This window comes from Xenopus tropicalis, chromosome 6, assembly GCF_000004195.4.
Source record: "Xenopus tropicalis strain Nigerian chromosome 6, UCB_Xtro_10.0, whole genome shotgun sequence".
Taxonomy (NCBI): Eukaryota; Metazoa; Chordata; class Amphibia; order Anura; family Pipidae; genus Xenopus; species Xenopus tropicalis.
Window position 1 is genome coordinate 42169250 of NC_030682.2, and position 11955 is coordinate 42181204.

The 11955-nt window shown below is 36.8% G+C and overlaps 2 protein-coding genes across 4 annotated transcripts in view; both read right to left on the reverse strand.

Annotated features, from left to right (window-relative positions):
- Positions 1-11955, reverse strand: part of hoxa3 (homeobox A3) — a 45353-nt gene that overhangs the window by 17298 nt on the left and 16100 nt on the right. For all 3 annotated transcript variants that reach the window (XM_031903233.1, XM_012964321.3, XM_012964323.3), the window contains exon 2: positions 2298-2450. The gene's annotated coding sequence lies outside the window, so the exon portion shown is untranslated. The remainder of the gene's footprint in view (positions 1-2297; positions 2451-11955) is intronic.
- Positions 3056-7502, reverse strand: hoxa4 (homeobox A4). Its single transcript, XM_004915397.3, has 2 exons — positions 4533-7502; positions 3056-4156 (listed from the first exon to the last, which is right to left on the reverse strand). The coding sequence occupies exons 1-2, from the start codon at positions 4972-4974 to the stop codon at positions 3843-3845; spliced, it is 756 nt and encodes a 251-aa protein (XP_004915454.1). The 5' UTR covers positions 4975-7502; the 3' UTR covers positions 3056-3842.

Here is an 11955-nt window from a genome sequence, read left to right on the forward strand (position 1 = left end):
GTGGAATATATATGTGTTTGTGTGTCTGTGTGTATTAGTGTGCGTATTTAGCCTGCCTTCAATCACAGATAAAAATGCTAAACGTTAGAGGCATTGTACCTAGGCCATGCTGTCGGTAAGGAGTTACATATATGTCTATTTTTGTATCTATATTAATTTTGAATACACAGACTCCCAACAACTTCCTTATATGTGCTTTGGTCTTCATAATATTTTAAAGACATATACATCTTAGTATTTCTCTGTTTCAATAAACTTTAAAATCCTCTGGCTTGGCTGGCCAAGCACAGGCAGATAAAAGCTGCATAGTCACTACTGTGACAGATACCAGTCTGTAGGAGGACCTAAAAGTATACATTTCTGACAATCTGAATTAATTATTGAAGCTGTCACGTGACACTGCCGTATTCAGATATATGACACATACAAACAAGACGGGCTACACCTATACTTTTTATACTTCTAGTATGGTACCTGCCCTTCATCTTCTTTCCAAATCACACCACCCCTTAAGTTTTCTGCAAATTCGCAAAAACATGGCAACCTGTAGCCAGGTGGCAGTTTTGAATTCTTAAAAAAAACACCCACTTTACAGGATGATTACACAGGGAGTTTGTACTACTCTATTTGTTATCATAAAATTCTTATACCATTAAGAGGGAATAATAACATAACCCACGTGTTTATATTTCAAAAAATAAAAACAATCGTTGTTTAGCGATTATTTCTATCAATCCACAACTTGCCTCTGTCTTTCCCTATGGGCAAATGAGGGAAACTGTTCTGTGTGAGATTGAAATCTTAGAAGAATGCTGATTATGTGCTACAATCTCACTATGTGCAGGACACATGGCGGAAAACATATTGGCAGCTCTTATTCCGTGACCCAGATATGGGAGAGCTTAGGAAACTGAAATTGGAGGCAGGGACCCTCCTCTTTTCAAGCAAACTGCTTACATGCGATACCCATTTAAGCTGTTATGTTATATTTCTTGTAACTACAAAGGAAATGCTTTAATCCATCGCACTGGCTGCAGAAAACGTGATATCGGAGGGCTTGGTTGGAAGCAGAGAAAGAGAGAGAGAGAAAGAAAGAAAGAGAGAGAGACTAATGGGGGGGCAGGCTGTGAGAAAATAAATAGGGGCAGAGACTGGTGTAGATATAGACTAAGGGGAGACAAAGCAGACAGAGGGATACTGAAATGGAAAAATACAAAATGAAAATATATAATAAAAGTAAGCCACAGCTTGAACTTGTCCAGATAAATATCACATCAAGCAGATGCACGACCTGAAGCAGTTCTATAAATCTATGAAACTTTTTCAAAATATTCATAATATCCATAAATAACCTATGGTCGCTTTGCCTCCTGCAAACTAAAAATATAAACATCTGGCCCAGTTTCGGTATTAAAAAAAGGCAGATTTCTTCGAAACCCATTTATTCCATTCACTATATATTCTTGTTTTAATATGTAACCAGTTTCTGATGTATCCTTCAGTTGAAACAAACAGCCACAACGTTACTAATAAATCAAAGCAAAACCACAATACTATTCTGTTAAAATGTTTCCAGTTCTACTGTTTTCAGATTTAAACCCTTAGGTAAAAAGCAACATGCAAGAAAGAAAAAAAAACATTAAAAAGATAAGGAAAATCCAACTATGACTGATTTCGTTAGAAGAACATTTTAAAGGCAACACGAACAAATCTTTATCACTCGAGTTTAGCCTGCTGCTGACCTTAGGAATCTAACAGTTCAAGAGACACACTGCAGTAGCTTAAAGGAAAGTGTGCAAATTCCTGCTTAAAGCTGATAAACAAGGCGTTGGAATTTGGCTTGCTGCTAGGATCATCCATAACTAATGATATATATATATATTTTTTTTTCAAGGTACGATTATTACAATAAATGTTACGGTAAATGCAAGCTTTATAGATCTGCAGAAACTGGGATTTCTCATCTGACTTGGAATTCTATCCTAAAGGTCAAGGGTTTGAGGGTCAGCTTGCATCTTTCCAGAAAAAACAATCAATGGGACAGAAAACGTGTCCTCTCTGTGAACCCTGGTTGCCTTAGCAAAGGGCACACAATAGGAGAGGGCAGCAAATTGTAAGGAACAAAATACAAGGCATACGAACATTATATATATATATATATATATATATATATATATATATATATATATATATATATATATATATATATATATATATATATATATATATATATATATATATATATACCGTTACACATTCTTCTACAAATAAATGGAGAAACAAAACCATCGTTTTACCTCTTGTGAGTTCTTGGAGTCACATCTCTTGGCCATTCAGCCTTAGTTCTTAACTCAAAATGAGGACCCAATGGAAATTGCTGCATTTTTTCCCTGAAACTGCGTCCCTCCTTCACAGACAGTGTGTTTCCCAAGGCAAATGTTCCAGAATATCTAATTTAGTGGGAGGAAAAAAGTAAATATTTTCAGACTGGTTGAGTTTTATGGGTGAAATATACGCTTACACAAAAAAATGCAAAAGCAGAAAAAATGCAAAAACACAGACAACATATTGTGTCACAGGCCAGGGAAACAACAGGCTGCAAATGTCATGCAAATAGCAGGCAAAATGGTGCGGGGATACCTATTTTAATAGACATGCACACAAAACGAAGCCATTAGGCATGGAAGGTCTAATTAAAGACATGGACTAGGAATACAGAAGAAAAAAGATGCAAACCAGGAAGGGAGACACAAGGGAAATATAGATTTTCATTTATTTAGCTTGGAGTATGGTAAATTCAGGAACCCCCAAGAGCAGTGTATATATAGATATATATTCTTGTCATTCTTCATTCTATGTGGCTTGTATTTATTTTACCTTGTGCTCCTGCAAATAATGCAAGTACACCTAGACATGGATAAAGAAGATTTGTAGGTACATTCTTATGACCATACATAGAAAGGTGAAATGGTCAGATTACTGTATGAGAACCTATGCTTTTGAAAGAGCACACTCCTATAATTTATAGAAATAAACATCCTGTGACCTCTTTATCTTTTCATATTTATAATACATTTATTACAGTTTAGGAAGGGCATGTGGAGGAATGGGAAAACTTTAATTTTCACAGAATGTTTTTTGATATTGTCATCAGATTTCAGATAGCACCACAATATACAGCACAAGTCCACAACATGTACTACCGTATTGTATAACTACGCCATGCCTTTGTCTCCAAGACATTTGAAGGCCTTCTATCATTATTATTATGCTACAGCATCCAAAAAGGTATCATCACACACATTGGCCTCAAACAACAAAATAAGCAGGAGAACACTATTCCACGAATCTAACCAAAAATGTTATTCTAGCGGTTATTTACAAAGTTCCTTTTGACTGCTGGACGGGACCACATATCTAGGCCATTAAATAAATCATCTTGGGTAGGGGAGGATACACTGGTTTCTTAAATACCCACAGATATTTCTAACGTTATATCACAATGCATGGTCCATAATAACCTTTATCACATATCTCCTAAACGTCTTTGTGGTTTAGGTATCTTGTATACAAAATAGTTCGTTTCCTATGTAGACACTCAGCTATATGTAAATATTCCTATACACATGTCCCTTACTTATTTTATATGGATACAGTCTAAGACATAAATAGAACAAAAAAAACGGTCTCGTTTAAAAATCCTTGAATGTGTTTGCACTTGTCCATGTTTGGTTTTTGAGTTTTTCATCCAACACTGAGCAATAAGTTTTGCTTTTTCCCCTCCCCAAAATAAGTCATTTGGTCCCAAGGATAACCAGCAATTTAAATAATACATTTAAAAATTATAATAATGGAGCTGCTGGCCCATCTGTGTGCTGATGGCCCTGTATTTTGGATTGTTGGTTTGAAGCTGGTGTGTTGGCAGATCGCATCTTTGTATTGGGGAGTTTGTGGTCTTTCTTCCACTTCATCCTCCTGTTCTGAAACCAGATCTTGACCTGACGTTCAGACAGACACAAAGTGTGAGCTATTTCAATTCGTCGGCGCCTGGTTAGGTAACGGTTAAAATGGAACTCCTTCTCAAGCTCTAAGACTTGTTGCCTGGTGTATGCTGTTCGAGACCTTTTGGGTTCCCCTCCACTGTAATTTGGATTAACTGAACATAAAAAGAGGAATGCAACATAATTATTAGGTAATGGACTGGCAACTGTGTTCAGATAAGGTGGAAATAAAAGAGTTAAAAGGAAAGTGCTCCACCAGATAGCTGACAATAGGGCACAAGTGAATGCCATAAAATATGGTGATGGGGATGCGGATAAAAAGGCTTCAGAGGAGCATGGCCCAGGTTCAATAGCTGGGTAATTTCATTTATGGGACATGTAATTACTTTCTAAACAGAGGGACTCCAATAAATCCTCTGGCTCAGAGACATGAAGTTACAAGGTTTCTGCCCTGTTGGCCAACAGACAACTCAGCTGATGGTATGGATGGCATGGCTGGAATGGAAGTGGCATGGCTCTGCTGCCACTTACCTGTGTTGACATGGATCTTCTTCATCCATGGATACACCACGGGTTCCTTGCACTTGAGGGCTGCTGCAGGGTTCTTTTCGGGGTGGATACTGTCACTGGGCACTGGCAGGGAGTCGCAGTGCTGGGGAGGCTGCCTGAGGACGTGGCTTTGCAGAAGTTGCTGCTGAGATTGACTGTGCCCCTTTGGAGGGATTCCATCCTGGGCTGTTGCTGCAGCTTCGTGGCTCGGCGGAGCAATGTGGCTGTATCCATAGCCGGCTTCTGGGTAACTACCCGCTCCTGAGTACAGAGTGTCGGGAGGAGCCTCGAACCCGGGCTCCCTCGGCCGCTCGTAGTATTCTGGGGACTGGCTGTGCAAGTAGTTATTTTGGGAATACTCCTCGCAGGGTGGGAATTTGGGCTCGATGTAGTTGGAGTTTATCAAAAACGAACTCATGGCCATTAATTTGTGCAAGTGCAACAAAAAATACTAATTTTTCTCGCGTTGTCGTTTTTCTGTTCTGCACAGAACCCTCCTACTCCCCTGTCAAGTGTGCAAAGTTAGCAGGCCACGTGATTCGGCGGGCCAATGGCAGCGCTTCCCCGGACCCCGGATAAGGAAACACAAGGAAGATAAATGCTCTGGCAGTCAGACCTCATACACTTACCCCAGAGCCCGGGGTCATCGGTGGGGAATCTCTGCCAGAGGCACATTGGGCACTGGGTGCTACTATTCCCAACACATAAGAACAAACTGTACCGACACGGGGGCTGAGAGTCTGACAGCAGAGGTGCAAGCCGTTACTGAGTGTCTGTGTAGGACACAGAGGGAATCCATTGTGCCTGTAATATATAATAGTCAGGTTATACACTCACTCCTACTGATTCACTTGCACCACTGATCATATAAAGGGTCGGCTGGAGAGTAGATTGGCTGTAATGTTAGATTCCTGTTGCCTGCAATCTAGTGATCTAGCCGCTGTACCGAAGGCAGCCTGACAGCCCCCAAAGGCAGCTTTCATTTCTATGCACATCTGCTGCAGGCTGCTGCCAATAAGCGACTAAGCGCAATCCGCCATCTCTGAGCGATAAAAATCAGACATCAGTTAGTGGAACACAGAACACACATATAGGCGACACAGATATCCAGGTACAACGCTGGGTACGGGCTGCGCAGCATAATCAGCTCCATTTAGCCGGGTGTCGCCTGTGGCATGTTTATCTATTAGGCACTAACAGCAATGTCATAGGTCTCACCGCACAGAGGTGGGCAGGGAACTGCAGCCTGTGTATCCCATCTACTCACAGTCATGTTTCATATATTCCTATGTTATGTATGTACAAAGTCATATGTCCTGTTTCATATTTATATGTTTCTTTCAGGAAAGGTCTGAAAAAAATCTTTAGACATCTGGTGATCACATTTCTGGAGGTCTATTTGTTAAAAGCCTTTAGAACACACCAACTCAGTAACTAAAATAATTAAAAAAAAAAACAAAATAATGTGTTCATCTTCACAAAGAAAATATTTGTATTAGCACTGCCCTGAGCTTGGTAAATAATTATTGGTGCAGCATAGAGGCAGTTTGTTCTGCATAAAAAGGCCTGTGTAGGTACCTCGGAGTCTGAGCAGAAGTGCACATTGGCTTCTCTCACATGGAGTGGGATGTGAGGTTTTTATTCGGTGAGGTTAAATGTTCAAAAGACGTAGACTTTGTCTGAGACAATCCATATGGTGCACAGAGAGGAAAAAAAGACTAAGTGCACCAATACATTTTGTAAGGTATGCTGTATTGAAATGGGGACGTATCTGAGCCATAACAGCTTGCACATATTTATTTCTTTGTTCTGGGTAAGATAATATACTTCGTAACGAGACAGAGATAGATAGAAAGATACACAGATCGATGGGTTGATAGCTAAGTAGATAAAAAGAGACACAGATAGAGATAAATAGATAGATAGATAGATAGATAGATAGATATAGCAATATATTCAGTTTTAACTGCCTTTTTAAAATGTATTTAAGGTCTATAAATTATGTCCTAAAAACTGATCTGTTATGTTTGCAGCATACTCTTCCTCGTTAAAACAACTTCCCCAACATTTAAACCTATAGTCAAATAAGTTACTACTTCGGTTTTATATCTATAGCATTCCAGTTTCCCATACGTGTCTAAACTATGTATGTAGTTGGTGAGGGTGATATGCAAACGCTAAGTCTGATTCATTCATACGATGTGATTTTTATCCCACAGACACATTCTGTGATTAGAAAAAGAGTGGTAAAGCATGACATTAATGCTCACTAAATATCAATACTAGTCAAAACATTTTTTTACATGTTTCTAAAAAAAAAATGCTAAACACTATGCATTTCCCTGCTATATGAAACACAAAACAGAGTAGATTGTGTACGTGTAATTTGCATTTTGCAATAGATTAATGCTAAATAAAAGAAATTCCAAGTTTTTCTACAATTGTGTACATTGCAAAATCACATTTTTAAAAAATGTTAAAACGAAATTAGTGTGGCTCTATAAAATGGCAGAATATAAGCTAACACCAATATTAAGATTGTGATTCAATGTTTACAGCGTTGGTCCAATAATATTGACGTATAGCCTGCCTTAAATCAACCTCATTAAACTTTTTTTTATTTTTTTTTATTTTTTTTAATTTTTTTTTTTAAACTATGAAACATGGCCTGGTGGAAGTTTAGATAATAACACAAATATACAGTGATTTAATACAGTTTTACTGGAATTCTAATTAGCAATTTGCATTAAACCCTAATGGTACTACCACGAAAAATTTGCTTAGAATATTGATCTCAACCGCCCTACCCCCACTTTTTAATGTTTTTTTTTTCATTTGTTTAGATGCTTTTGTGTGTACCTTTTAGCTGAAAGAAAAGAACTGATCAATATTGTTTATCACAGCTTATATATAAATATATACACATATCCTAGTCATTTTACATTTACTAACGTTTATATATGTGTGTGTGTTTGTGTGTGTGTTTGTGTGTGTGTGTGTGCACAGACATAAATACCTTATAGACACACACACACATAAATTAGTCATTTTCTATTTAATAAGATTTCTATACGTAATACTTACTATATACACCCCAGCACAAACAGATTTTAGCTTTTCAGACTGCCCAATTTGCCGTTGCTTTGGTAGATAATTACCAAATACATAGCGACAATCAGCCCTGAAATGAGTTTGCTTTCATGTGGGTTTTGTTGCTTTGCTGCATTTCTATAGGCCTGTTACATGTCTTGGTGGTTTTGTAATCATAAAAAGAATTCAGCCAAGACCACCACGCCTTATCTTGCAGACCGACATTTAAACATTTTCTTGCAAGATTTATGGCAATAATCCAGCTTGCAATAAACAACAAAAAAATTAACATTTCTGGGCCTATTCGCTCACTTAATTAGAAAATATTGGAAATGTTTGCCAAACGTGTTGTTTCAGGTGGCATTGTATTGTTTATATATTTAAAAAATTGACATCTGACGTTTAGAATCAAGTTCATTTCTGAATTCGGCAGTATTCAGTATCTAGCAATGAGTGGCCTGATTGGAAGTACATGTAACATTTTCCCTTTTTATTAGCTTTTATCTTGCAACTGTAGCAATTATATGTTTAACCAATAAAGGAAGAAACTGTTTCCTCCACCGTGTTATATTTTATTATTTGGGCCAATAAACTGCATGTTAGGGGAATTAGATGTTCAGATTCCTCTTTCAGTGTATTCTAAACTGCTTCTTTGCAACGTGCAGGCTTGGTGCTTGTTTTAAGTGACCGAGGATTGACACTGCGCACATTTTGTTTCATATTAATCTTCCCCATTGACAGTCTTTGTTAAATAAGTAGCCTCGCAGTTCACCAGGCGACATTTTCATATTTGTTAGACTCGGTGACCTGAAGTTCACCTCGCCCTTGGACTTAAGCTTTTCTAAAAGGTCCACCAAGTGTCCTTAAGACAGCAGGGATTTTCTGCCAGGTCACTTCTTCTGACAGAAAATGAAGAATAAATAACGGAAAAAAGTACACATTACAGGGGTTATGAAATGTATCTCTCTTGTTGATTGTAAATCCCAGTGACCTCATAGAGGAAGCCAGTTAATAGCAAAGTACAACTGAGTGTGTTAATATTTGATTTGCTACAAAGTTCCAATATTGAGCCTTGTGTTTAAGGTATTATTACCAGCAAAAAACAACATTTTAAAATGTATCTAGTCGGTTTTATCCGTTTGTTTTTACAATTGATCTGGAAGCATTTAATTAACGATTAACTGTTATTCACAGTTAAAACAACTATAAAGCAATTATTTAAGAAAACTACCTCTTTTCCCGTTTATATATTTTTGTTTTTACAACAGATCTGGAAGCATTTAATTTGTGATTAATGGATTTCCAGCAAGTTGATAGGAGACAACGAAAAAAGTAATTTATCTTCAGAAGGGAACAAACAAGCGCCCTCGGTACAACATAGTAATACATATATAAGTGCCAAAAATATGCATATTAGTGTAAGCAAAACAACAAAATGTGTGCGCTTATATGCACTAATTCCCCGCAGAGAGGAGTACATATAAATATGTATACATAATAGCAACGAAACAAATGTAATGTTACATTTCAATATACATTGTAGCAACAGGGTCAACAAATGCTTAAACAAATGGAAACAAATTCTAGAGCAGATTGAAACTTTACTTAATTTACACACACAGTGCAGGATGCAAAGAAACGAAATATTTGGCTTTCTTTTAAAATGCCACTTTTATTTTAGCCACATAGCGCATTATCAGAATCATTTTTTTCTGCGTTTGGTTTAGTCTACCTGCTGCATATGGAAGACATCCATTGAACAGAATACGGATGGCTGTTAATGAAATTCAGCTCGGAGTGTTCTAAAGAATTATTTTGTCGCCCTGCATTTGTAATTAAGGTCACTTTACCGCTAAAGTTCACCAGGAGTCCAGTCTATGGTGCTTGCCTAACTCAAACACGTTTTATCTTTTGTGCTGATAGGCAAAATTTCTACTATAACATTGACATCAAACTTTGCCTGGATAGATGACTTGGAGAAGTAAACTTTTGACCTCTAACTTTTTGACCTGCAGATGTACAGCGCCGGATCCTTACACACCCAGCAGGCTTGTGTCTTACACTACCTGCTTAATGCAGTCACACACTGCGACTCCTGCGTTTAAACGCAAAATAATAGTTTACCAAACAAATCGAGCTTATTCTGTACAAGGATAATTACGAATTACTTCCTAAGAAAATGCTGCAAAATGTAGATGGCAATCTAACCGAAATCAGTTGAATCAAAATAAAGAATTAAAGAAATGATCAGATAGGAAGGCAAAGTGTGACTGTTTACCCTTAAATTTGCTTTAATTTGTTGGCAAAAAAAAGTTAGTAACTTTTAACTTTTTGTTTTCTAGAGGGAAAAGAAAATCCCAGCTTGCACAGGCAACTGAGTTGTCGGTGAACTTGGTATAAAGCGAGCTCTGCTGGTGATTCCTGGGGTTTGCAGATTTATCTTCACTGCATTTACTTAACCTGGCAGTGAACTGCGCCAGCAGTGATTTGTTAGTCAATGACAGTCTTCACCTTAAGCGAGGGCTGCCTCACAGAATTCCAATTGTTTGAATAGAAACCTTGTGTAAATATTATTTTCAAAGGGAATATTTAAAAGAATACAGAACAATATATATATATATATATATATATATATATATATATATATATATATATATATATATATATTCGCAAAGTGGATAGTTTTGAAAATGTTATATGAGTATACTGGCCCTTTCAGCACTTCAATATATATTATAAGTTGCCACTATTCAGGGCTTTGTGTTAGTGTATGGTATGGAACTGTCACACACAGTAAATAAGCTTTGGTCAGTTTGAATGTGGAACACATGCGTGTGTCTGTTTGTGGATGCATGTGTGTATGTGTGTCGATAAACGGTTATATGAAATCTGCTTAGGTTGGTGGTGAACTGAAGATCTCAAGTTAACTGTTTGTACAATCATAGGTGAAATGAAAATGACATTATGAAAATGAAATTATGTGTTTTTGTAGGTATAAACTTATAAGTACAGGCAACAATAAAAGACAATGTAACAGGCACTAAACACTGAAAACTGCTAGATACAAGGCAAGTCTGTGGCATTTTCAGATACATTATATTACAAAACCATAAAACATATTTATGAGCTGCAACAAATATCAAAGTAACGGGTCGTAAAATGTAACACAAATGTTACGTCAACATAACACAGCAAAGGCAATAAATGCACTCTGTAACCCAAACCTCACACACCAAATAGCTTTACTTCTTTTTAACTGGTAAATCTATATGTAAAAGACCAAGGAATGGTTAGGTTTAGATGGCTAAATAGACAATAGTTCAACAGATGATAGAGACGGATAGATAGATGATAGATAGATAGATAGATAGATAATATAATAGAATGGACACATGGATAGATTGTAGATGACAAAAATAGATAGACTCCATCTGTAGATAGCAAGAACATGTGAACACATCAAAGTATCTTGTAAAAGTTAAATTGTAGTTATCTAGTTACTACACAATACGCGTTTAGACTGAAATGTGTTTCGACATTTTAAAAGATCTCTACAAATAAATACACATATGTGTGTTTGTGTGTGTGTTTGTGTGTGTGTGTGTGTGTGTGTGTGTGTGTGTGTGAAATTAGAAAACCTAGTAAGATAAGTTAAGTGCAGACTTATCATAAAGATAGATGAATGATAGATAGATAGATAGATAATTATTGATAGAAAATAGATAAGAGAAAACGGATATGTGTATATATATATATATAGATGTTACATAGAAAGAAACAGAATTCTTATGATTCACTGCGATTTTTGAATGTTATACTTTAGGAAAGAACTTTATATAAATTACAACTATACATATACATACGTTTGTGTCAGGGATTTTAAAAGTGCAGAGCACAAACAAGAATGATAAATGGATCTTCTCTCACGTCTTATCTCACAGACCACAAAAGCATAAAATGTGGCAATACAAAAACAACCAAAACAACAACTGCAGGGTCTATTGATAAGTTTTATTGGGGCCATATTTTATGCTAATGTGAATGTTTAGTGCGAAAGGTTTTCAGGAAGGCGGAAATCCCTCAGTTACCAAATGTTCCCATTGCCTACCAGCCATAAAGCTAAGACATGGTTGAATTCATGCTTACAATAAGGCTAACAATCCCTCTTATTTCATGCCACTCAGACTCAAAACACCCAAATACATACATAAATATATACCTTTGGTAAAGTTCAAGATGTGAGATGATACAGCCGTGTGGAAAAATCAGGCTTGTGAATAAAAAGGTTGCCAAACACTTTCTCTTCAAATCTGCC